A 26,260-nucleotide genomic window follows, 5' to 3' on the forward strand; every position below is an offset into this window, starting at 1 on the left:
CTGAAAATAGTGTCTCAAATTGATCAGATGCAGGCAGGTCAGAGTGCCTTGTGCTGAAGCCAGAGCTCTTGCAGCAAAGACTGCTTTCAGCAAATCCAGCTGTGGGTAAGAGCCATGAGCTGGGCAGGAAAGAGACTTATCTACCTGCCACCAAGGAAAACTGGGGAATTTTTAATCCCCAAGCTGGTGCTGACCTGTGCTAGGAAATCACCTCTGACGTAGCACTTTGCCAATGTATAGTTCAAGCCTGAAAGCTGCTGTGCAAACCTACTGAGCCTTGCTGCCAGGTGTGCTGTGCACAGCTGTGCTTCTGTCAGACCCACATTAGTCAGCTTTAGCATCCCTTACATCTTCAGCCCCCATTTGGGGTTGCTAACTTACAGCAAAGTGGCCAAATATTGTATTTGCTGTGTTAGTCCTGTGTGTGCAGCTAGCTATAGAACCAGGTGCATCTCCACTGCTTGACATCTATTGCCTTGAAGTCCCATAGGTATTTTTGATGCATTGCCCTGTAGGTAAGATATGTGAAGCTCCATCTGTGATATTCCTGTGCACTTTGACTCTCGTGGCTGCAATTGTTTGACGAGTGTCAGCAAAACTTCCGTGAGCACAGCACAGGTAGTGGGACTTCTCTGTCATATATAATAACTGCAGTGTTCAGCAAATCGCTATGATATCTGATTCTGTGAGTTATCTTCCATATTGCTCAACCCACAGAAATGTATTTATTAAAACATATTTTCAGCTTCTTCATTTGGGGCTATGGTGGCATATGCTAATGAAGAAAGATAGGAAATACCACTCTGGGGAGTTGTCAGGTGAATTGTCTTCCCTCCAAACCCCTGGACTGAGACTCTAGTTTGCAGTGTAACCTCTGCTCTTGCACAGGAGTCTGCCCGTTCCTTACCCTTCCTTCCCACTCTGGGGAAAGGTGGCTCTCTCAGAGATAAGGAATATATTCTGCTGCTGGTGGGGAGAGGCAGTGCTAGTTCCTGGGGTGCTGAAGTCCTGCTGGGTACTGAGTACCGGCACAGGACTGGGGGTTCTCGCTGACCCCCTGGCTGTGGCCACATCAGCTCTTGCAGTGAAATGAAGCCTGGGGAATAAAAATACACATATAGGGAAGAGCAGCATCTAGAGAGAAGAGAGATGTTAAAATTCCTGGCAAACATTGCATGCCACGTGTAGTGCATGCAAACACACTTCTGGGTGTGCAAACTCCCGGCTGGGAGCTCAGCGGGCATGGCAGTGACAGCAGCGAAGAGCTCACGAAGTGGGAACAAGGAAGATGTATATGATAGCTGCCTGCTTGCAAACGTATCAGTCGTTCTTCATTTGGCATGGAGGACTGATTATGTTTTCTCCGCTAATGCAAAGAAATATCACCTGAAATGCATAATTGGCAGATCGAGCAGTGAGGCCATCCCGCCAGCTTCGGCGTCGCAGGACCCGGAGGGACGGGGCGGGCGGCAATAGCCCGGGATGACCTGGCTGTGGCCGCACCGCCAGGATCGCCGCCCCTTCCCGCTCTGCGGGGGCGCTCACCGCCGCGGGGAGGAGCGGGCACCGGGACCGTATAAAGCCCGCCCGCCGCCCCGCTCTGGCACTCGCACCGCCACTCCCGGCGAGGCTGCGTCCGCGCCCCCAGAGACCCACAGGCGGAGACACCGCAGCGCTTCTCACCTGCCCCGGCCGGGTCACTGCTCTGCTCTGCTCCTCACCTGTTCCGGCAGGGTGCACAGTATCGTGGCACCCCCGCCAGCTCCCATTCCCACCTCCTTCTTCCTGTGTCAGCCATACAAGGACAGCAGCCTCCTTTCTGATTTTGGAGCAGATCCTTGGCTCCAAGGGCAAGTCCTTCCAGTAGCATGGGGCGCTTCGTGGTCTGGGACTATGTGGTCTTTGCGGCCATGCTGCTGGTCTCAGCTGTCATTGGTGTCTACTATGCCTTCGCGGGAGGGGGCCAGAAGACATCCAAGGACTTCCTCATGGCAGGCCGTAGCATGAGTGCCCTCCCTGTTGCGCTCTCCCTCACTGCCAGCTTCATGTCAGCTGTCACCGTGTTGGGCACCCCTGCTGAGATCTACCGCTATGGTGCCATCTTCTGCATCTTCGCCATCACCTATGGCCTGGTGGTGCTGTGCAGTGCAGAGATCTTCTTGCCCGTCTTCTACAAGCTGGGCATTACCAGCACCTACGAGGTAAGGTGGAATAGAAGGAGCCTTTCCGTGACCTTCAGGGAGCTGGGGGACTTCTCATGCCTGTTTTTTATATGTCTCTCCTCACTCTCTTTCCCCAAAGCCCCCTGCAATCTGTGCTGCCCCATATCTCCACACTCCCAAGGGCAGGCTGCAACCTGCTCTGTCCCCAAGACTGCCCACACTGCCTCTGCAGAGAGGAGATGCTCAGTCCTGCTGTCTTGGCTCAGGAGCTGTGCACCATGCCAGATCTGTTTCCTCACTCCAAATACTCATTTTAAGAGGCTGATTAATCCTTGTGCAGCTTGGATAGTGACATGTGGTTAAGGATTTGTAGTTAATATACCAAGAGCAGAATGCAAGAGCATCTAACACAGGAAACAGAGTTCTCACATCCAGATAGGTTTCTAAGCTCAGGTCCTGCCACAGAAATTTCTCTCTGGTAGAGTTTATGTTTGTGCTGTTCCTAGAGATTTGGGGGAGACACCCTTTCCACCTGAGGCTGTTCACACCAGTAAATGTCTTTTCCATCGTGCTTATACAGCAAGTGCTCTGTGTCTGCAAGAGTTGACTTCTGCCAAGATATTGCTGAACTGGTCTTCAGCTCAGCACATAAGTTAAAACTATAACTAGCAGTGTGGAGACATCTGGGGTGGTGGGATATATCAAAGGATGAATCTGACTGTTTTGGGGTGGGGAAGCATCTGGCCAGGACTTTCTTCTGACTTAGGTCTGTGCAACCTGTTTATCATCCTGCATGTTCCTAGCTGCAGATTTGGAGGCAAATTGCTGTTATCACAGAGGACATTGGGAAAGGGACTTCAGTGCTGGTGAAAGTCCTTGACTAACTACTTTGCTGCATTTTATTACACCGAACACTGTAGCACTGTAGCACTGGAGGCTGGAAACAAGGTCTCTGTTGGTAGGTTTAGATAAGAATTCACCAACGGAAATCTCTGGTGGTTTCCAGTGTGTTTTAAACTACTAATCTTTGGACTGTGAGTTATGGTGATACTTCAAGTAGGACTCTTAAATAAAGACTTGCAGCTTTGACTGATAATCTTGGAGTTAAATGCACCTATAAAAGATATGTCTTCTATTTGTGGACAGGGTTCAGAGATTAAACAACTTCTTGTGTTTGTCCAAGGGTTCAGCACTGCTTGCTTGTATGGACACACTCACAAATCATGTTTTAAATGCTCAGTTCACATGTGAGCACTTAGAGACACTTCAGTGTTTTACTGTTAACAGATTGGCAGGCAAAGGAGATCCCATTATTGCAACCACACACCCTAGAGCATTAGGACAGATGGGGTAAAAAAATCTGCCCTGCAGCATGACAAACTCATTTAGAGATGGTGATGTCCCAGGCTAGAGAGAAAAGTGAGGACTCCTGTTTTGCAAAAGGCCAGTTTTCCACTTTGGCAGTGTAGAAGGTGAGATTACCATGGGAGGAAGCTGCTGACCATTGAAAACCTCCTGCCCCTTCTCACAACAGTTCAGATGGACATACATAATGCCAGAGTTTCCAAATCAACTAAGGCTTAGGAATAGCCGTAATGTTTTCTTTTTCTCTCTGATTTCACAACACAAGTGGGTTATGTTGTTTGCTGGTACATCATTGTGAACTTTTAAGTTGCTCTGTACGAAGTCAAGAGTTGGACTTGATCCTTGGGGGTCCCTTCCAGCTCAGGATATTGAGTGATTCTGCGTGAATACCCGCTGGTCTTTGCCAGGTCATGGGGCACAGCTCCTTGTCCATTGAGTGCCTTGGGGCAGCTGGGTAGCACCAGTTGCCACTCTGCAGACTCCATCACATACTGACTAGCTTGTGTCTCCTTCACCTGGTTGTTTGTCATTACCCAGTGGTGAGGTTTGTAAAGAAATATCAAGTTGAAAGACATCAAGGTGACACTAGGAGTTTTGGCCATTCATGAAATTGTAAAAATAACACTATGCTCTTTCTGTATTGATCATCACTTCACTCTAGTCCTATCAACAGTACCAAGTTTCAATACAAACATTTGTTTTTTCTTCTCTTTTGCAGTATTTAGAGCTTCGATTTAATAAATACCTGCGCCTCTGTGGAACAGCCCTCTTCATTATACAAACGGCAAGTAAATCTCAAAGCTGTTCCATAGGTCTTATAGCCACTAGTATTCTTCGGCTTAGGGTAACTGGATTTTTTTTTCTGAACAGTTGATGAGGCTACCACAGTGCATGGGTGGCTGGGCATGGGAGAAACAAAGCTCTTTCTGCAATGGGGTAGAGAGTGGATGCTGAGCTACCTGCCCCTTTGGTCTCTGCCTGCATTGTTGAGCACCCAGAACAGTCACTTGGCATCAGCACCGTACCAAGAGACAAGCGACCCTTCACTGCAGGGTAGCAGTGTGAAGAGCAGCGGTTGCCTGCCTGCTCGAGAAACCCACAATGGGTTCAAAACATAAACATGCCCCAATTATCTACAGCAGCAGGTTTCATCCTTTGCTCCATGGATTCTGGGAGTCCGACTAATTCTTAAGGGTCTGTGAAAGGTGACAAAACAAGCTGTCAGGAGCTGCCATTTGCTGCACAAGGGTTTGTACCACCACCACTGGAAAAAAACTTGGGTGTCTGCAAACTGACTAAAGCAGTCCCTGCAAATATTGTTGGTGCAGTTTGCTGTATCCAGCCCATTCAGTGAGTCAGTATGAGACCACTTTTAAATGCATAGTTAGTGTGTAACAAGTGCACCAGAAACAAAAATGTGTTCTTTTCACAGTTTTGGAGTGGAATTTTCAGAGGATTCAAGGCCAGAATGAATGTACAATCAGAAAGCTTTTCAAGTTATATGCTTTTTTGCCCTTTTTGTATTTTTAAGACACACCAGGAGTTACAAGACAGTCACACTTGTACCAATGAGATGGTGGTCAGTGCAGTGCTAATTACTTGTTTGAACAGTGCTGCTTAGCTGGCATTTATGTAATAGATACAGAAGCCCATGGGAAAAGTAGAGTGCTGGCATGTGTGAATCCTGACACCATTTCACCAGCAAATATGAAGACATCACAGTTGCATAAGTTGGAACAAGCCAAGTGTAGTCTTTTCTTGCAAAGATCAGAAAAACAATTCTATACAACTTAAATATATGGCCAAGGTAATTAACTAAAGCTCTGTAGGCATCTTTCTGTGCCAAGCACTAACAACAACCTGAATAATGAAAAGAATAGAGACGAAAGGAAATCCCCTCAAGATTTTAATAGTGCAATTTTAACTGTTCTGTGAATATTGGCATGTGTTTAAAAGAAGAGGGAAAAAAAAAAGATATGTAGTAATACAACCTGAAAAAAACACTGAAGAAGTGGAAAGATTGTGTCATCGGTCCTGTTTTAATTTACACAAAAATGTGATCATACTTGTGACAAATTTTAATTTCTGATGGTTCAAAGCTTCTGGCACTTGTTCATTGTGAATGAGAAAGCCACTTCCTCATACTGACTCCCTGAATGGGTAGGATTGGAGAGTTGTGGATTTGATGAATGGACTATTATATGGATAAGGAATTGGAGGGATGGTTGCAGCCAAAGTGTTGCAGTCAACAACTCAATGTCCCAATGGAAACCAGTACCAAGTGGTGTCCCTCAAGGGTCTGTAATGGGACCAATACTATTAATATCTTCATTAATGATATAGATAGTGGTATTGAGTGTACCCGCAGCAAGTTTGCCAATGACACCAAGCTGAGTTGATATACTAGAGGAAAGGGATGCCATCCAGAGGGATTTTGACAGGCTTGAGGAGTGAGCCCATGTGAAATTCATGAAGTCCAACAGTAGTTGAACAACAAAGTTCCCTAATATCAGTACAGACTGAGGGATAAATTGATTGAGAGCAGCCCTGCAGAGAAGGACTTGGCGATACTGGTGGCTGAAAAACTGGATATGAGCTAGCAATGTGCACTTGCACCCCAGAAAGCCAGTCCTGTCCTGGGCTGCATAAAAAGAAGCATGGTCTTGATTTGTCTATATCTTTACTGTATTGGGTGAAAATAGAAATCTGCGAACATTCATGCATGGCTTCATCTTACAGGAGTGTAATTCCTTATAATGCTGTCCATGATGACTAACTAATGCTCTATTTCTGTTCTTACTCACATGCATTACAGTTGCATACTGGGAGGCATATTGATCCCAAGACTGAGAAAATAAATTGTAATAGTTTCCCTGGCAAACTGTTTTTAAACCCCTTCAAATTCCCTTTGCTCTTGTTTCTGCCATATGATTGCAGTTTTATACCCATAAAACAAGTTACATATAAAAGCCAGGAGAAGGTGAAGAGGGATTTAGTATTCAAGAGTTCCTGGTATTTGTTTTAAGAACACTAGGCTGTGAGACTGCAGTGCTGGTTAGTCTCAGACATTAATTTTCTAACAATTTGAATTATTTCTCAACTGTTATGAATTTAGGAAACATAGAGTCCGTAAATACTTGAAGAGAAACCATCTCAGAAAGCTATCACCTTTCCCAAGAATTTCCATTTCTTTTGATTTTATATCCCTTTTCCCCTTCTAGACTTTATACACTGGTATTGTCATTTATGCTCCAGCTTTGGCACTAAATCAAGGTAAGATGAGTATACTGCAACTGTTCTTTTATTATGTTATTTTTTTTTTCTGCATATAGTGATGGTATGCTTGTATTTTGGTAATGACACCTAAAGATACATAATAGCTCAAAGATTGACTGTGAAGTCTTCTAAGATTTGTGTTGGTCCTGATGGGAACTGTGATAGAAGGCCTCCCAATTGTAATCCTAGTCCCTTAATCTCTACCTATAAGCAATTATAGAAGAGGCTTGAGGGTAAAATCTGCTCTCATTTATTCTACCTCTCATGCAATATCCTTAGATCATGCCTACATTCAGAAAAGTTAAGAAGACTTTAGTAAATTTTGAAGGTGATGGAGAGACTAAACACACATTTAATTCCCCTGGATAAGTGCTCTTCCTCAAGAGAAGGGCCAGGCAGAAGTTCTGTAAATATGGTTTGGGGCTGCCTGGAGCTGTTTAACTCGGCCTATCACTTTGCCAGGAAAAACAAATCAACAGCAAAGAGGTCTTGAACTTAAGGTCTTTGTTTGGATATTTACAAAATGAAAGATTTCCATTTTCTACTTCAAAATGATTCTTTGCTTTGAAAATGAGCCACATTAATTTTTAAAGGGGAAAAAAAGCTTTTATGTGGAGCCAAATTAAACTTTTAATCTGACACAGTTTGTCCACCTGGCAAGAAAAGACAATAACAAAATGCAAATAAAACCTAATAATTTTGGCTAGGATGAAAATCACAATTTTTCTGTTCGTTGGCTTTTTTTTTTGTCTTGTTCATTGAACAAAAAGGAAGAAAAAACCCAACACTGTCTGCACTGGTCTCCTCCCCTGTTTAAGTCCCACAGGTTTTATATCCTTGATGTTTATATTTGCCCTGGAAATACATCTTAAACCAAGTAATGACCCAGCTGGCTCCCAGAAAGGCTTTTGGTCTGACACATTTCTTCCAGACCATGCATGAAGTACCTTGCCTCTTTGAAGCATCCCTGTGCTATTTACCTGCTCAAATCCCCACCTAAAGGCTCTGTGGGACTACCCAGGTGCTTCAAGGAAGGACATGTATTTTAAAACCTTCCTCACTGGGGGCCTACAAATGTACTGGATATATTGTTTGGCAGCATTCACATTAAAGATGATCCTGGAATACATGTAACTGCTTAGCAGTTTCCAATATCTGTAACAACTGTTTCATTTTTAGAACTGGTTAGGGTGAATCCCTTGGTTTAGGCACGCAAGTCTTCTCATCGCCATTTTTTATTACCTCCTACTTTTGCATTTAACTTACTTCTAGGTTTTTTTTCAGCAACAAGATTGGGGTGAAAAATTGACCTTCAGATATTTGTCCCCAGTGCCTCTTTCACACATTTCACTCTTTTTCAGTCACCGGCTTCGATTTGTGGGGTGCAGTGGTGGCAACCGGTGTGGTCTGCACTTTCTACTGCACACTGGTACGTGGGTCCTTCAGCTGAGAAAAATCTTTGTTCTTTTCACCGTTTACATAAAATATGGAATTTATTCTTAGGTAGCCTAAAAACCGGGTTACCCTATGGGAGTACATTTCACAGTGTAGCTGTAGCCATGGTCACCCAGGGACTTCTCTGGATGCAAAGGTTGCCACAATGTGACTCCAACCTTTTCTGTTTTGATTCATTTAAACTTCTGTTGTTGCTGAAGGAACAGCAAAAAGATAGATTTCCCTTCCTAAATATCCTCCTGTGATTTTTCTTCTGATATAGTAGGGTTTAGCTGATTAATTTGTAAAGCACCTACTTGCTGCAACTATAGTAGCCCTGTCTGTTATTCAATAGAGCCACTGAAAATAGCAAATGCCACATGAACAGATGGGTCTTTAGATTAGTGTTAATTGACCAAGTGCCTAGAAATTATTAAATGTAACCTCAGTGATGAATTTATTTGTATATGTTGGATTAAATAATGTTTATTTTTATTCATCTGAATGGTATGCCTTCTGAAGTTAGTGGTACTGTATATATGTAAGATGAGCACTGTCTGCCAATTTATCTCTGTCTTCCAATTTATCTTTTGATACAAACTTCTGAATCAGGTTGTGTGATGAAGAAATACTGGATTAAACTATCTGTGTGGTCAAAGTAAATATAGTGCACTTCAAGAAAGGGCCAGGATGTCCTGAATAGGTTCCAAGGTGCAATTCCTAAACACTCCAGTACAGAATTAATTCTTTTAAAGAAGATTATGCATAATACATACAGTAACATTTATCTTAGTTGAACGTGAGTGCAAAGCAAGAGCGCTGCTGCCCTGTTGTCCCTGATTATGTGCTGTTCCTCATGCAGGGCGGTCTGAAGGCAGTGGTGTGGACAGATGTTTTCCAGGTTGGAATCATGGTTGCTGGATTTTCATCTGTGATTATACGAGCTGTGGTGGTTCAGGAGGGAATTGGATGCATTGTAAATGATTCCTATCATGGAGGAAGATTAAACTTCTGGGAGTGAGTTTGTACTTGCAGATAATGTGCCTCTTTATTCCTACAAATAGAGCCCATGTGACTAACTTAAATTGCTACTGGAGGAGGAGTTGTGACCTAATTTTAATTTATTTTTAAACAAGATTACCTAGTTTGAGGGATAATATTTAGGCTTTACACCATGCAAAATCCTGTAAAGAGCAAAACCTTTTTACTTTGTCAAGTAGGTGTTTTAAGGAAAGTGAAATGGCGAATTGGAGAGGACAATCGTATTTACACTTATAATTTGCAAACTGCTGAACCAAAACAACTGGGAAAATAATAGTTTTTGGCTAGTGTGAAAAAGGAAAACATTTTCCCTTTCCCCGAAAGAAAAATTAAAAGTAGTTTTAATAGTATTCTACTCTCTATTATTGTAACTAATCATAGGCTTAAATTATCATTTCACAACGTCACAAATACTCATTCTAACAGTGTTGGATCAAAAACCACTTCGATTTTTTTTTGTTTGGCTTTTTTTTTTTGGGGGGTAATTTTTTTTCTTCTTGTGAATGGTCATTTTTTCAATCTGTTTGGGTGATTTGCAGCAGTTGTACTGCATTGCCTCTTCCCTCAGTCATAGACTTCACAGATAGGAGAAGAAAAGGAATAAAGGCATGTAATAAGTGAAACAATTTACATTGTTTGTGCAGGTACACATAATTTATTGCTATATTAAAGCATGATTTAAAAAACATATATTTATGGCCATTCAAAATCTGTTATTCACTTAGAGCTAAACCAGCACAATGTTTTACAGAGGCTCTGTTCATAAAGGCTGGGCTGCAAACACACCTTTATTGGTGTCAGACTTATGTCCCTCTACATAAGCAGGAATATTAGACTTTTTTACTGGAGCATCATTTGATCTCAACAGACACAGGCATCATACAGCTTTATATAAGACTGTAGTTTATAAGCAAATAAATCAGTTAGGCTTCACCTTTGGACAGATTAGAGTGTTTCACTAGATCAGGATTTCAGCTTTGAGTTTGAAACTTGCTTTCTCTGAGTTCAGGTTTCGTGTATCTAAATGTTCAAAATCTGGCCAAATTAAAAGAGCTTTTATTATTAATAGAATAAGTATGAGGATGTTTTTTCTTATAGCTATTAAGGTCTTCTCATAATGGGAAGATTTTCATATTCTGAACTCGTTTGCCTTTTCCCTCTGATTGTAGCTTTAACCCCAATCCTCTGCAAAGGCATACCTTCTGGACGATTGTTGTAGGTGGCACCTTCACATGGACTGGCATATATGGGGTCAACCAGTCTCAAGTACAGAGATACATTGCATGCAAAACCAGGTTCCACGCAAAAATGTAAGTCTGCCTACAGTAACTTTTAATGTCTGAATTTAGCAGTGACTGTTCTTTATAAGGGAGATGATTTTTTTTAAGGAAATGTTTTTTGTCTATATGAAACACATTTGTAAAGGGTAATAATTTTTGCTTTCTGTTTTGTGGACCAGGTGGAAGACAAATCAGCACAATAAATACTGGTATTTGAATTACATATAATTGGTGTAAAATCGAACTTTGTGCCAGAATGTTTCACTGTGCCAGTATTCTTGCATACAAATAGCTGCATTAAGTTTATATGCAACCTAAAGACCAAATAATATAGTACTTGTGTGTGCTGAAGCCATATCAAGACAGCATCTTGAATTGCTACTCTACTAAACCTAAATCATTGTGTGGGAGTTTCACATAAGTAAAGACCAAAAAGATTTTTCCATACCAATGAGTATGGGCATGAGAAAATGTAGGAATGTTTTATCCACTTATATAATTGCTGACAAATAATATATTTTATTTTCATAAAAATAATGACTTTCTCTTTAGGAATTCACTACGCAAACTGGCAGAGAGTTCTGTTTTACTTGAATTTAAACATTTCTGATCAGCTTTTGCTCTAGAATGGAGTATATATTAATACTAACTCTATTGTCTTACCTTTGTCTTTAGTATCATCCCAGTAGTTCACAACTCAGGATTTAAGAATTATTTGTGAGCTCATTTATAGGAGAAATCTATACATGCTATACATGTTCCTATACATGCTATAGTCCCTATAAATTCTATAATACAGTGACATACAGAGAAGGAGTGTTACGAAGGCTTTTACTTCATAAAGTCAGCAAAATACCCACAAAATCATTCACAGTTGAGAATGGAAGTATTTTGGTTATGGCAATAAAGAAAAACTACTTCTGAGCCATTTACGCTGCAGAAGGAATGAGGTGATGCTCATCATCAGCTGCATCTCCAACACACCATGTGGCTTCTCCACAATCTCTGGCACGTGGCTGGGTTCCAGGTTCTTGGCACGGCAGAGGCAGGAGGTGCATTGCACATCTGTAACACTGCCTGGCGTAATTGCATATATGAAATCAGACATGTACGTTGTGCCAGATTTGCCTGCCGGTGAGACTGTTCATCCTGAGCACCTTCTCTGCTTAGGGCTGTGCTCCTCTCTCACACCCTCCCTACCCTCTCTGTAAGGAGGGACACCTCCAGGGTGTCCTAGAAGCAGAGTGTGGCCAAGGGGAATGTGGCACTGTGGGAGCTTCTGGGCAGGTTTTCTGGATGTTGCAGAAGCTTTGACCAGGGCTGGAGGCTATCTGGTTCTGGAGGGGTTTGGACTCATACCGTCTTAGTAGTGACACAGCCTTAATCAGTGGAGTTCTTCCTTGCTGGCATGGGTGGCTGAATCCATGGCATCTTGCTTGTGCCTCGCTCGTGCTGGGAATTTCTCCTGCATGGAGAAATCATTTTGTATAATGGTTGCAGCTTGTTGCAACTGTAAGTGCTACCATTCTGTGGTGATTATCTAGTTCATTTGCAAATGAAATTAGACACATCTGGCAGGTCACGTTGGTGGCCTGCCACTCTTATTGCCATTTAACCTTAACATGTGTAAAATGTCATCAGGTCAAAGTAATAGGGTTTTGTACCTTTGTGGCATTTGCTGTAAGGCTTTATAAGAGACAGCAAAATAACAAATCAGACCTGAGAAAATAATTCCTTCATAGATCCCAACTTGCAGTTTTTAAGAAGGCCTTTAACAGCGGCACAAGTGTAGGAACTTTCTCAGGCTTTGGGAAAGGATTTCAGCCCACTCAAGAAACACACCAGTAGGTAGAAGCACTCAAACCATAACTAGGCAAATTGAACATAATGCTCATATATGAACAATAAGAGGCACTCAGAGCAGGAGAGCTACATTTTCAGAAATATATGGGATACTAACACATTTTTCTCTGCATTCCTTTCAAGGTCATCATCTGGTGTGTTTCAGTGCCAAAATTTTAGAGCCAGCCTTAAACAAACAACAGAAAATAAGCCTTGTGCAGTCATAGTGCCTACTTCACCCAAACTCCACCCCATGTTAATCACCCAGAACTGATGTGAACACCTCCTGCCAGTAGTGCTACAATTATTATACTCCAGTGCTTAGTCACAGGGTGTACCATAAGCTGGGATGTAAATCAGAAGACAAAAAAAATCAGCTTTCTTTTCACTGTCAAATGTTGACACAGTTTAAAAACAAGAATTGGTGGAGTCAGAGAAACAATTTCTTTTGCTTCCATGTATTTTTCTTGATTTTCTAATCTTTACTATAGGCTAATACTGCTATTACATGTGTTCAAAAGATTTGGATTGATTTAACTCATTGGTTAAATTTTGTGCTAAGTCAGCTTATATCAAGGTAGATTAAGCCAATGCAGGAACAGCTTCCGCTAAATGGATGCAAAACATCCAACCAATATATAAGCATCTATAAGAAAAAAACTACTTCATTTTCACTAAATTAGTCTTGAGAGGAATTTAAACTGCTGCTGGTTCTGTGTTTAGACCATCCTTGATTGCAAATACAAAGTGTAAATGCAGAGTTTCCCCTACTATGTGTAAATCAGCTTTTATTTATATAGGTCCTTTTTAGGAGTTTACATTGTGCTTGCCGATAATTTTTCTAGAATACGGAACTGATAGTTCAACTAGTTAATCCATGTTATGCCTTTCTGAAAATGTCCATTTCAATGCCTAACAAGGGGGATAAAGTCAAATTTACTTCTTCCTTCATCCTGATGGTCCTCTAGAGCACTCCGAAGGCTGGTGCCCCTTACCTTCTTGGGAACTGAGAACACTAAAATGCTTCCTGAAGCATTGCAAGCATGGATATGTTTGCACAGAAACAAAATGTCCTCCCAGTGGAGGTCTTAGCAGTTGGCACAGGTCCAGGGTATATGATCTGTCAGACAGTTAAGTTGGCATCGGCTGATGGTACACAGTTAACCAGGAAGCAACTGCGGGCAAGGAATGCTGTTTTTCAAGGCCAAGGTCGCACTGGGTGTGTTTGCTTGAACTGACCACCCTAGTTAAGAAAAACTTTGTGACCCAGGAGTCATCAAGAGCTGAGAAACATTTGAGAAGATCAGATAGCTAGATGGAAGGGAACATTCTCGCTGGGCGAGAACAATCTGTCTTTCATACCAATAAAGGCTGCCTGTTCTGTGTGGCAAAAGTAGCCTTAAAGCCTGATAAAAAAGAGTTTCTGCTTTCAGCATTACCTGAAGCTCCCATTAGAACGTAGGGAGGCGATGTGGTTACTGGACCATACCAGACTCCATGCTGTTTAGTTACTAAAGGAGAAGCCCTGGGGTCAGTGGCAACCCTCTGCTCTCTGGAGGTGGCCGTTGTAGGTGGCTCCAGACCAGGTCACAGCGCCTCATTGCTGCCTCCCACGGAGTCTGTCCCAGGAGGAAATTGCTTTACAAGGGCATCTCCAGCATTGTGTAAACATGGCACTGCAACTCCAGAGGCAAAGGAGTGCTGGTGCTGACTGAAAGGCACCCCACACTTTGATCTGGGGCACCACACCTTACTAATCTGTCCAGGCTTTGTCTTTATCATGGGGTGTGGCAAGGGGAGAAGAGCGTCTTCTTGCCAGCTGCCTGCAATGTAAAACATACATATGATGAAATGTGGGAATTGCCATATAGCTCCCATCATCTCCTGAACAGACTTTGTCAGGGGATGGGCACTCAGACCGTACCAGCAAAACCAGATGTGAAATTCATGTATTTAAAAGTATCATTTCATACTGGATAAAATGCTGGGAGCTGTATTGTGACTCCCTTTCCAGTGGGCAGCCAACGACTCGAAGGTCTCCTCAGTGCTGGCACTGGCTAGGCCCCGAAGAGGTCTTGTGGGACTTTGAGGTCTGACGATGTTTCTGTGTGTGCCGGTGCAGGTCCCTCTACATCAACCTGGTGGGTCTCTGGGCGATACTGGCCTGCGCAGTACTCTGTGGCCTGTCCCTCTACTCCATTTACAAGGATTGTGACCCATGGATGTCAAAGCAGGTGTCGGCACTCGACCAGGTAGGGCTCTGTGTCTCAAGGGGAGGTGGTGTGGGGGCATCCTCTCTCTGCAGCCATTATAGACAGATGGGGACGGTTCAAGAGAGGGAAGACTTTATTGCTCTCTATAACCATCTGAAAGGAGGTTGTAGCATGGAGGGTGTTGGTCTCTTCTCCGAAGCAGCAAGTGATAGGACGAGAAGAAATGGCCTCAAGTTGCGCCAGGGCAGGTTTAGATTGGATATTAGGAAAAAATTCTTCATGGAAAGGGTGGTCAGGCATTGGAACAGGCTGCCCAGGGAAGTGATGGAGTCACTGTCCCTGGAGGTGTTTCAAAGGCATTTAGACAAGGCTTTTAAGGACATGGTTTAGTGCTAGAGTTAGGTTATGGCTGGACTTGATCTTAGTGGTCTCTTACAACCAAAATGATTCTATGATTCTAAGAGCCAAGGGGTTGAGAATAATGACATGGCTGAGTTCCATATCAGGACAGTCTGTAGCTCTGAGGGATTAAGCTGAGACCATGATGGAAGGGATTCCCTGGAGAAAGGAGCAGACCTGTCCTCAGCACTGTTAAGTCTCAGTGTACCCCAGCTGTCCCAGTGCTGCTGGTCTCTCAGTGCCAGGTAAGGAGGGTGGCAGGGAGAGCAGTGATGCGGAGAGCGCTCGGTCCATCCACTTCTGCCTGTATTTGGGGTTTTTCACCCAAAATGGGCCTGGGAGCACCAGCATTGTGTGAAACAAGGCTTCAGAGAAGCAGCGGTGCCTGTGCAAGGGACTGAGGGCTCCCGTGAGCTGCTTTGTATCGCCCCACAAAAACTTCCCTGTGCAAAGGGAGGCAAAACATAGTCATGCCTGAAGCATACACCTGGAAGAGGGCTACCAGCAGGCAGTTCTTCGCTAGTTCGGGTGCATCCTTCCCTCCTTCAGAGGGACTGTGTTGTACTGTCCCGTGGAGAAATCACTTTGTAACCAACAGTGGCCTCTGAACCAAGCTGGAGATTTAACTGAGGAACAAGAGCTCTGGGAGCGCATAGACTGACCAGAGTCAGCACCCCGAGAAATCATACATATTGGTTTTGTTTTGTTTTATATGTTTATGCTTGGGATAATTACAGGCTGTGGATAATGCCCCATGGACAATAGCTGGAAAGTCAGGAGAAGAGCATGGACAACGGAGTACCAGAGTCAGGACCACCTAGTCTTTAAGGGCAGAATAAAATGAGATACAGAAAGCCAAGGTGGAAACTCAAAGGGAATTAAGTTGTTCCTGTCAGTCAAATTCTTTTGGTGGAAACAGGAAGCAAGATACTAAAAAGACCAACTTGTCTGTGAAAGGAAAACGGTTTACAGGAAGAAAATCTTAAAATTCCTGTCTCTTTCTAGTACTCAGATCTTGCAAAGGTCAACAAATGACACACGGTTTCCAACAAGGAAATTGCTCTCAGGTACCCTGAAGTTACTGGACTGTATCTAAAAAACTTTTTTGTGGAGTCAACAACAGACATAAGCATCTGCTGTGGCACCCACGCCCAACAGAGGGATGTACAACACCTGTTGCCCAGTGCTAGTATCCTATGGCATCCTCACTGCAAAGCAAGCCTGACAGTATGGCTATATGGTCATCTTTGCTAGGTCATCTAAACAAACTGTTCTGTGTCTCGAGTGGGTGTTTTAGGATTGGTTTTCTCTGTAGAAAAACCAATAAATAGTGCAAGATGGGATGTTCAAAATTAGAACAGCTGGACAGAATGCCAGTGAGAAGGCTATAACAAAAATAATCCAGTGAAAAAAGGCAAAATTAGGGCAAGATAGTAATATTTCCTACTTTTTGAATTTTTCAGCTAATGCCATACCTAGTGCTGGATATTCTCAAGGATTATCCAGGAGTGCCAGGACTTTTTGTGGCTAGTGCCTACAGTGGAACATTAAGGTAATTTAATAATTTGGAACCTTTTTTTTTTTTTGTTAGAGATAAAGTTGCATTTTTACTATATTTTTTTCATTTAATTTCTTTGTTTAGCTAATGTTTGTTCTTAAAATAAATAAATTTAAAAAAAGCACTATAGCTCTTTAATGATGCACCTTAAAAATCCGTAGTTTTAAACAGTGGTGATCTGAGGTCCAAAGACTCAAAGCTGTTTGGAGTTCCCTACTGCCTGTGTGAGGAAACAGCTGCATATGATGTACAACACTAACAAGGCTTCCTCTCTGTGCTTTTAAAGCTCCTCTGCTATAGGAATTTTTAAGTATTATAAATGGGTGGTTACACAAAATAGCTACAGCTTGGGGGAATTTCCTACTGCTCATCTTTAATTTTCCAGTTTCAAACCTGCCTAACTTTAAAGCCATCTCTCTTTCCTCATCCCTGATCTTCAGAGCCGTATTTACAGAAGAGTTTCTGACTTCCAGTTTTCTTGAATGAACCCCATGCAAGCAACAATTACTATATATTTTTACTGAAAGAGGCAAATCAATTCCCTTCTATCCCATAGTGTGGAGTGTTTTGTTCAGCTTTCCCAAGGAGCATCTTTTAGGAAAAATCGCTTCTTTTGAGGAAGGCTCTGAACAAGAGCAACCAGTTTTTCACTCGCTGAGGAAAAGTTGATGGCTTGTGAGAGCAGGGCACATGTAGACACAAGATCAACTGACTGGCTTTGTATCTTGTGAGTGCTGGTTTCTCTGACCCTGTAGGGAGCCTGCAGTAGTTCAGTTTGGACTAGACACTTAGTTTTAAGATGAGTATAATTAGATTATCTGGACTCTTCTCTGAGACTGTATCAAAGTGATCAGTTACCTGCATGTAGGAATATTACCTATCCAGGTATTTACTGTGTAGATCATTTGTGAAGGTATCATGTATACCAGTCATGTTTACAGCTTAGCAACATGAAACAGATATTTTCATTGACTTCTCCAGGCCTAACTTTTCATCAAGGTTTGCCTTATCCTCACTAAGAGCATTATGTTTAACTATTTTTGTAAGCTATTAACAGCAGCACCTGGAATAATTTATTTCAACCAATACATCAGCCACATTAGTTTTCTGACACTGTTCTGGACAGTGGCAGTTTCTGTCTTCTAGTAATCCATCTGTTACCTATGATTTCAGCTTCTAAGATAAAAAAATTGTATAAATCTTGCCTTCTGTAGCACAGTGTCCTCCAGCATCAATGCTCTGGCTGCCGTGACTGTTGAAGACCTCATTAAGCCGTATTTCAGATCCCTCTCTGAAAAGAAGTTGTCATGGATTTCCATGGGGATGAGTATGTCTAGAAAAATATCTCTTCCATTTTGCTTTACAAAGTGAGGGCTCAATTCAGATCTCGCTTATAGCAGTGTAAGTCAGGAGTAATTGTACTCACACCAATAGGACTACATTGGTGCAATACTTGAGGGAGACGAGATCAGCTGTGTAGGTTTTACACAGAATAGGGGACAAGCTGTTTTGAGTGAGCATAAGGAAAAAAAAGGCCATCTTGTTTGATCCTTAAGCAATAAAGATGCACTGCATCTTTATTCAATGTTGATTTGCAGTACTACAAAGCCAAATGTCTTATACTGAAACAGCTGTTATTTTTCTTCAACTGTCAAAAATGAGAAGCATAGGAAACAATTTTGTAACAAACCTTTTGAACCCAGTGATATGTGAACAATGGCATTCTGTCCCAATAACATTCCAGAAAACGAGAAACTTCACGTCTTCTCTGATATGCCCTCAGACCCTCAGTATTTTTTGCTCCTCTGTTTAATGTAGGTCAAAGAAGAGGGTCAGAACTGGACTGAGCAAATGGTTTAAATCTCTGAAGTGCAATTGCTGTCTCTGCTACTTGTACTGTCTGTGACCAGCTGCATGTGTAGCCCAAGACAGTGTTTGTAGTAAGTGTAGGAAAACCACAGTCCCAACGTGTCATAGCCCATACCAGTGAGCACAGCAAACTGGTGGCAGGTGACATGTATTAAATGTTTTAATGTGAGAACAGTTTCTTAAACGTTATTGTGAACAATGTTTATACCAAAATTGTTGTTAGTCTTATCATGAGTTGCCTGACTTATCACATTGGACAGTGGGATCAACCTATATTGCTTGTGCAGTTAAACTCAACAGGGGTGGAGGTGGAAAAAACAAATAAGCCAGTGTTACAGGTCCTGGAAAGAGATACAACCTCTTTCATGATCCAGGATGTTCTTTGTCATAGTGCCAGCTCCCAGTAATCTGCCAGCATTTACTTTCTTTCTCCAAAGACTTAGGCTGAGAAGCAAAACTAATTTCCTCAAAATAAGGACTATACCACAGGAGATTAGCTGAGAAATACAAATGATACATGTGGTATTGCCACTATGGTTAATCCATTTATTAACTCATCTTTAGTGATACACAGGAATGGGATTTTCTCAAGTTTGCATGATCTCTTCTCTTAAAAGGAAACCTGGCCAATTCAGGCTCTCTTACAAAAAACCCAGATACTAATAGCATATTTGTTTTGGAGATGTCGGGGCCATACTGGGTTAGATAGAAACATTTCCATTACTGATTTTCAAACTTTGGCAAATTTATGCATCATTCTGCCTTTTCTACACAGGTTTCTTTTATGGTGGAGTCTGCATAGCTATGGCTGCAGTGGCATCTCTCCTGGGAGCCTTGTTGCAGGTAGGTGTCAGCTTTTTCATGCCCGTGTTGAATGATCCAGAATATGAGAAAATAATTGCTGGATACCATTATGAGATGAGGTTTTATTCTTGTCGGTTACTGGTTTCAAACAGCCCATGGCTCAGCCTGCACTCTAAGCATCCATGTGACTATAACACATCAGTTAAAAACTGATGTAATTTCCTTCTCAATGTCGTCCCTTCTTTCTGTGTTGGAGGCTTTAACTGTCTTGCACAGCACCTGACAGCAGACTCTCTTCCTTCCACAGGCAGCACTCAGCATTTTTGGCATGGTCGGTGGCCCCCTTTTAGGACTGTTTGCCTTGGGAATCCTCTGCTCCTTTGCAAATGGAATTGTAAGTGGAAGTTTAAAGCCCTCCGGGTCAAAAATTCATTGATAATTTGGGTCATCTCCTTCCACCCCTCCCTTCAATAATTTTGTGTTGGGCAGCAAGGGAGATACCCTTGATACTTTCCGTGAGGACATTTCCCCTTTCTCCCTTTCATCCTTATCCCAAGGAAGTGATGAACAGGTCTGCATAAGAACTTGAATTTCCATCCCATGAAGATATTTATATGACCAGAGGGGGAAAAAATAATCTGAATAAAAATGAAACTCTGGCAACTATTTCTGGAAAACACAGTTTTAGAAGCAAGGAGAGGGAGCTGAACAACCAGTAAACTTGGAGGATGCTGACTTATCTGAGCAAAAATGGCTCCGGTTGAGAAAATGGGGCCCAAGCACTTGCAGACTGAATTGGGGTATTCTCAGTGTGCTTCAGGATCATGAAATTATTGTTTCCAAAGGAAAAACCTATTCCATCAAAAAATGGATTTGTCAAGTATTGGGTTAATCTGATAGGATTGCTGTTTAGTAAGGTTCACTAATCACTAACCTTTACCTCCTTGCAGTTGCAAATTTTTTGTATATACAAAACCAAACAAAACTACTAGCTGTCAGGCAAAAATACCACAACACTCACCCTGAAGCAGAAGAGATTTTTGCAAAAACACATCACATGAGAAAAAGGAAAAATTGCTTCTGTATTTGTTCAAGGAGGGCCTCAAAGCAATATTTTCCCATATACCATGAAGCCCAAAGCTATCCTTCAACTGTAAAGGCATAGTGGCAAAACAAAAAGTGGTATGCTCAGGAGCTGTGAGTAAATTCTGCGTTTCCCAAAAAAGCAAATGAAGTAAACTCCTTAGCTCTCCCCAGCTGTATTTAATTTTTGGTATGGAGCCTACAGGTTAGATTGTCTTGTCTGTTTTTCTAGTTGTCTAGGTAGTTTTAATATTTTTTTTTCACGGTATCTTTTTGCTTTTCATGTAAATACAAGTTTCATTTTCTGTTTTGCAGGGTGCATTTGTGGGTCTTGTCAGTGGCTTTGTTATTTCACTTTGGGTTGGAATTGGATCTCAGATTTATCCTCCGCTCCCAGAGAGGACCAAGCCGCTGTATCTCTCAACTGCAGGCTGTAATATATCCTCAGTAAATTGGACATCAACAGCAAATCCATTAACAACAGTCTTCAACACACCAGCTGCAGAGAGGTATACAAGTTCATAATGTGCAATCAACAAAGAAAATTTGTTTTAATGCAACGCAAATACCTGCATAGCATTTGTGTTACTGTAACTATCCTTCCCTGGTTTACCGATGAGGCTGTTTAAGATGAAGCAGTTTTCTTTCATTTTCTTTTTTTTCTTGTCAGAGTGAAGTTTGTCTGAGTTTTCCCAGAAGTCAAAGGGAATATTCCTATTGATCTGAAAAGCTTCAGTTCAATATTTGAGTCTAAAGGCTTGGATATGCCTTACCAGGAACCATGGGGGTTAAAGAAAACATAAGATTTATAGTTATTAGATTAACTTGTACAGTCTGTCACATGAATTAAAGCAGTAGGCTGTTAAAGGGCAATTTGCCAGTTTAGCAGTGCCACCTACAACACCTTGTCTGTGCAGAAATAGTTCTATTTAGGAAACTCAGAAGAGGGCATAATCCATATAATGGGCAAAATAGAAGGGATTTTCTCCCATTGGCAATTACTGTATGTCTTACTTGGGACAATCACAATTAAGTGTAACAGTTATGAATGACAATATGAGGAACAGCAGGAACAGAAAGAAGCTGAACAAGCATGTTCCTAGGGATTCCCAGTCCTTGCACCTTAGAGCACTGTACAGCCAACAGATACCCTGGGTACACACATGGGTTCTGAACATCCAGTTTCTTTTACCTCACCTTTCACATGAGGCCTCCAGCATTGCTCATGGATGTGGGAAAGCAACTGTTGCAACAGAGCACATTGTCAGGGAAAACAAAATAATGTGTAACCTGAGTTGTGACAGTTACCCTATTGTTTCTGGATGTTTAGAGCTGCACATGCTGATTTTTTTTTTTTTTTATCTGCTTCTTTAAATAATGTCCCCATTCTAGAGAAGTTATCCCTTCATCTGCATAGCCAGAGTCCTCAGCTGTGCGCTGGATTCCTAGGAGAGACAGGACTGTCCTGTTTTACCTGCTCTGTCCCATGAGTTGCCTCACTGTACTGACCAGTCTCCTCTCCTGTGAAGGAACTGGTCCTGTAAATTTTAATAGATTTTCAGTGCACATTTTATTGTGCAGAAGTAGATCAAGAGTACCAGGTCACATCATTTAGAAGTAACTCCGTATGTATGCTCTATCTTAAACAAGACAATGTTTTCAAGTTTCTTGGAATAAGAAAGCAGAGATTAACACATTTTTGACTCTTTTTCAGGCCTGCCCTGGCAGACAATTGGTATTCCTTGTCTTATCTCTACTTCAGCACACTTGGGACACTTATCACAGTAGCTGTGGGAATAATTATCAGCCTCCTAACAGGTACGACTTCCAGAGCTGTGACTTAACGCATCTTAGATCTCTTTCAAACTAAGATGACCAGAGAGCTGTCATTGCCACAGGAAGTGCCAGTGACCCTATTGCAAACATATAAAGGTTACCATTCTCTCATTTCCTCCCCTTAGCCCTTCTGCATCCCTACTCTTGGATTCTGCCCACAGCAAAGGTTGCTTCAAACTGAAAGAACTTTCAGTAGCTTTTTAACCTCAGGAGCAAAAGAAAAATAAGTCATCTGTCTTTCCTATTTTCTTAGATGCCAGCAGGGACTGGGGATTTTGGGGTTGTCCCTGAACATGGCAACAATTCCAAGCAAGGAGATACACCCATGCTTCTAGAGGACAAAAGCAGTTGTATTTTGAGTGAGTTCGGAGCACTCAGGGGTTATTGTCTGCACCTGTACAGTGCATGCTTTTTGCCACATTCCCCAAGCACGTACTCAAGAGCTGCAGATCCTGTGCATGGCTATGTTAGCTTCTGTCTCAGTTTGATCCTGTGCAAGGGACAAAAAGCATCACTCCATGGGTAAGAGCAAGGGCTTCACTTCCAGCCTATGGCCTCACTATTCTTGCATCTAGGTGAGATGCAAAGTGCACCTGTCAACCACCTCATGCGGCAGAAATAGCACAAAAGCAGCTGCTCTCACAGCTTTCCCCACTATGCCCAGCCAGATTCCTATGACAGACCTCCTCTTTGAGGCTGTTGGATTTCAGATCTGTTAATATGACCTACTTCTGGACTATGAAACTCCAAACCCAGCAGACAAACTTGCTTCTTTTAGCTTCCCCATGCCTTGCAACTAATAAGCACAAGTTACACCTCTACCATTTTCTTTTCCTTGTGAGTTTCTAGAGGATTTGCTCCCCCCTTTCTTACCATCACAAGCTCATTCCATTGCTACAGTGATGCGCTTGTAGACAATTTTTGCCTCTTACCATTCTGGGATCAGGTCATCATGGGCCATGAAACAAGGTGTGAAAACTGGGTAGCTCAGTAAATACAGATGAAAAATCACCAGCCAAACAAACAGAAACCCAAAAGAACTAAACCAACCACAACATTACCCTGCCTTTTGTGGAGCAAGATCTCATTTAAGCCTCAGGTGGCAATCAGAGCTGATTCCCAGCACCTACATCTTCTTTCTTTCCCACACACATTCCCCCACAAGAACAGTTAATCTTTCATGACTTAAAAATGCCCAAACATCTCATTACGTCTCATCGCCCCACCTTGGGGCTGCCCTTAAATAACTCACTATGAAAATTGCTGGTGGTTGTGGATTTAGGACTCTTGCTGACAGGGAGCTGAGACTCAGACTCCATGGCAGCCCTCAGTACCACAGCTCTTGGATTGGCAGGATGGTTCCAGATATCACTGCATGGGATTCATTTTTTTGGGTGAATGTCTCAGTGTTATTTACACAATGCAGATATCTGAGGAGTATGTAGGAAACTCTGGGAAATGGCTAAGGCATTTCAAATAGACCTTGAGGATCATTTTTTATTATGAGGGGTTCAGGTTATCCAGTGTTGTAAGAAAATGATCCCTAAGGCCTGTGATTTCTTGATGGCTTTTGCTGCATGACTCTGTCCTGCTCACCTGGCCTGATGCCCATAGCTGGGCTCTGACACATCATTTATTTGCATGTGGAAATCTGGCTGATTGAAGCCTGCTTATTTTGCAGGAGGACTAAAGCAGAACACAGATCGTAAATTCCTGCTGACCAAGGAAGATTTCCTGTCCAACTTCTCGTGGTCTAAATCTGAGACAGTAAGTGTAATTATGCATCTCTGATTTAAATCAGTGTTTCCTCCTGGGGACAAAGGCAAACAGTCCCTAGCTTATTTTCCCCACCAGGATGAATAGCACCTGATACGACTGCTTTAAGGCAGTAGCAGGGCACAAGGCAGGTAGGAGTAAACCAGCTGGCACAGGCAGGGAATCTGTGTTTGGCCACAGCTTGACTTCAGTGAACAGAGCAGAAGCTGAGACAAGGGACAATTGTTCTCCAGGTTTCTGCCAAAATACTCCCTCACTAGTGTCTTGGAAGCTGGCCCAAGGCACACTTTGGACTCAGCAAAGCTTTGTTTGTAAACATGTGTTCTCTAAAGTCTGAATTTTTTTGCAGCTTCGGCTACTGTTTGAGTGAAAACATTTCTAGTCGGTGTATCTGTTTCCTAGCTCCCTCCCTAAGATATAAAAAAAGGGGGGACCTTATTGGGTTATAACATCCCTTAGAAGAGAGAATGTAGGGGATTTTTTTTTTTTTTTTTTCTAATTAAACTATAGATCACTTTTCAATCAGTATCGTCAGTGTGCTGAACATTCAAGCCCAGCATTGTTCAGTGCTTTTCAGGTGCTACAGTACAGGCAATGATCAAACCTTTGAGATGGTCCAGTTTGCAAAATTATTTTCTCCACGATGACAACTCCTTTTAGTATGATCTCATGTACTTCAGCTTTCGGATATGAACACTGAAGAGAGACAGGGATTTTTACAATACTATTGTAATGCTATTTGCCCATGTCAGGGCTATCCAGTTATTGTCATTCACTGTGTTTAGTGGGCCAACATCTGTTTTCACTGTCTGGGAATTTAATTCCTGAAGTCTTCTGATAAAAAATAACCCACATGGAAACCAATGTCCACAGCCAGACTGTTTTATGCCTGGAGTCAGAAGCAAGTGTCTGCCTGGTTATGCAGCTAGGTGCTGGATAACAAGTGGTTGGCATCACAAATAATCCAGAAAGTTATTGAGAAAAAAAAAAATGAGGGAGAACTGAGCAATTTCCTGCGCATGAAGAGCTCAACATCTCATTATGTTTAACAGGGATGGAACATCCAAGCAGTGATGCATGTTTATCTGCTCTTCATGCCAAAGATGAGGCAAGGGCCATGGGTGGGAGTCAATAGCTCAAGGACTTGGTGGTGACAGATTGCTAGACATGAAAGCAGCAATTAGAACTTTGCACACCCAAAAATGCTTTAGACACTTTGCAGGACAAGAACATTTTATGTGACAGGAACATTTTACACAACTAGTACCTTATGCAATAAGAAACTTTCCATGCCTCTAGAAAAATACCAGCTATTGCAATGAATGACTATGTACTGTGAGCAACCAACACCTTTTCCTGCAAAGTTATCCTGTATGTCAGGCCTGACTCTGCTTTTGTGCTTTTGTCTTGTTCTTTTTTTTTTTTTTTTCCAGCCGGAGAAAGTGGAAGTGTTGAACTGGAAATCATTTACCACGGCAGCTGAAGGAACTGACAACCCTGCTTTCAGCCACATTGAAATGGATGTTGCAAGCAATGACAACAAAGCCAATGGCCTTCATATATGACATGGGGCCGTGTCAGCCCACGAGGACAGTTTTGTTCATGTGAAGTACTGTTGACATTCCTGTGCTGGGTCAGTTACCAGCCCTGCTGGGGACATGGGCAGGCACCTGGTGAGCTACATGGCACTGTCACCCTTGCATGACCTTGACATTAGTCAAGAAAGGAATCAGGTCTTTCTTGCACTTCCTCACTCCCTCTCTCACTCTGGATCTTGGTGACAGGGCTTAAGGCAATGTTTCTATGTGAAATATTTGTCTGATATTCTTGAGCCTCCTGGAAAATAGCTGCTTTTACTCTCAGTTCACTCTCAAGAGTAAATTTTTTATTTGGTAAGAGCACTGTTCCCCCAGACATAGCTGTTTTTCTTTTTTGTTTGTTTGTTTTTTAAATTTGTTTTTTGTTTCTATTTTCTTTTAAGGCATTGAAAGTATGAAGAGATTAGGGCTGCAGGACCTTACCAGATTGCAAGAAACAGTGGGTCTTTTTTTAGTACAGGCTATGTATTTCGTGCCATCTGGTTTCTTTGTAGAACTGATCCTGAGAGTGTATTTATTTTGCTGGTTTTGTCATATATATATTTATTTGTATTAAGCCACTTGTTCCCTGCTTATCTGCGTCTCCTCCTCTGTGCCCACTGCTAGAAGCTACGATAGTGTCTTTGGTGATGGGTGGAGGCAACAATCAGTGATATCCTTCCCTTCACACCCTGTCTCCCTCTTCTGCCCTGTCTTGCCCTCACAGAGCTGGTCCTCATGAAGG

General features: G+C 42.3%; 1 protein-coding gene across 1 annotated transcript; it reads left to right on the forward strand.

The window, feature by feature from the left end:
• Positions 1 to 1,868: 1,868 nt before the first annotated feature.
• On the forward strand, positions 1,869 to 25,503 carry SLC5A8 (solute carrier family 5 member 8; the record flags this gene model as incomplete). Its single annotated transcript, XM_082052007.1, has 15 exons — positions 1,869 to 2,201; positions 4,246 to 4,311; positions 6,749 to 6,800; positions 8,165 to 8,232; positions 9,100 to 9,254; positions 10,448 to 10,588; positions 14,523 to 14,652; positions 16,476 to 16,564; positions 17,785 to 17,897; positions 19,215 to 19,282; positions 19,551 to 19,637; positions 20,642 to 20,835; positions 22,041 to 22,144; positions 23,844 to 23,929; positions 25,372 to 25,503. 15 exons carry the CDS (start codon positions 1,869 to 1,871, stop codon positions 25,501 to 25,503), a joined length of 1,818 nt encoding a protein of 605 aa, XP_081908133.1.
• Between the last annotated feature and the right edge of the window lie 757 nt (positions 25,504 to 26,260).

The sequence above is a fragment of the Streptopelia decaocto genome (assembly GCF_964273445.1).
Source record: "Streptopelia decaocto genome assembly, chromosome: 1".
Taxonomy (NCBI): Eukaryota; Metazoa; Chordata; class Aves; order Columbiformes; family Columbidae; genus Streptopelia; species Streptopelia decaocto.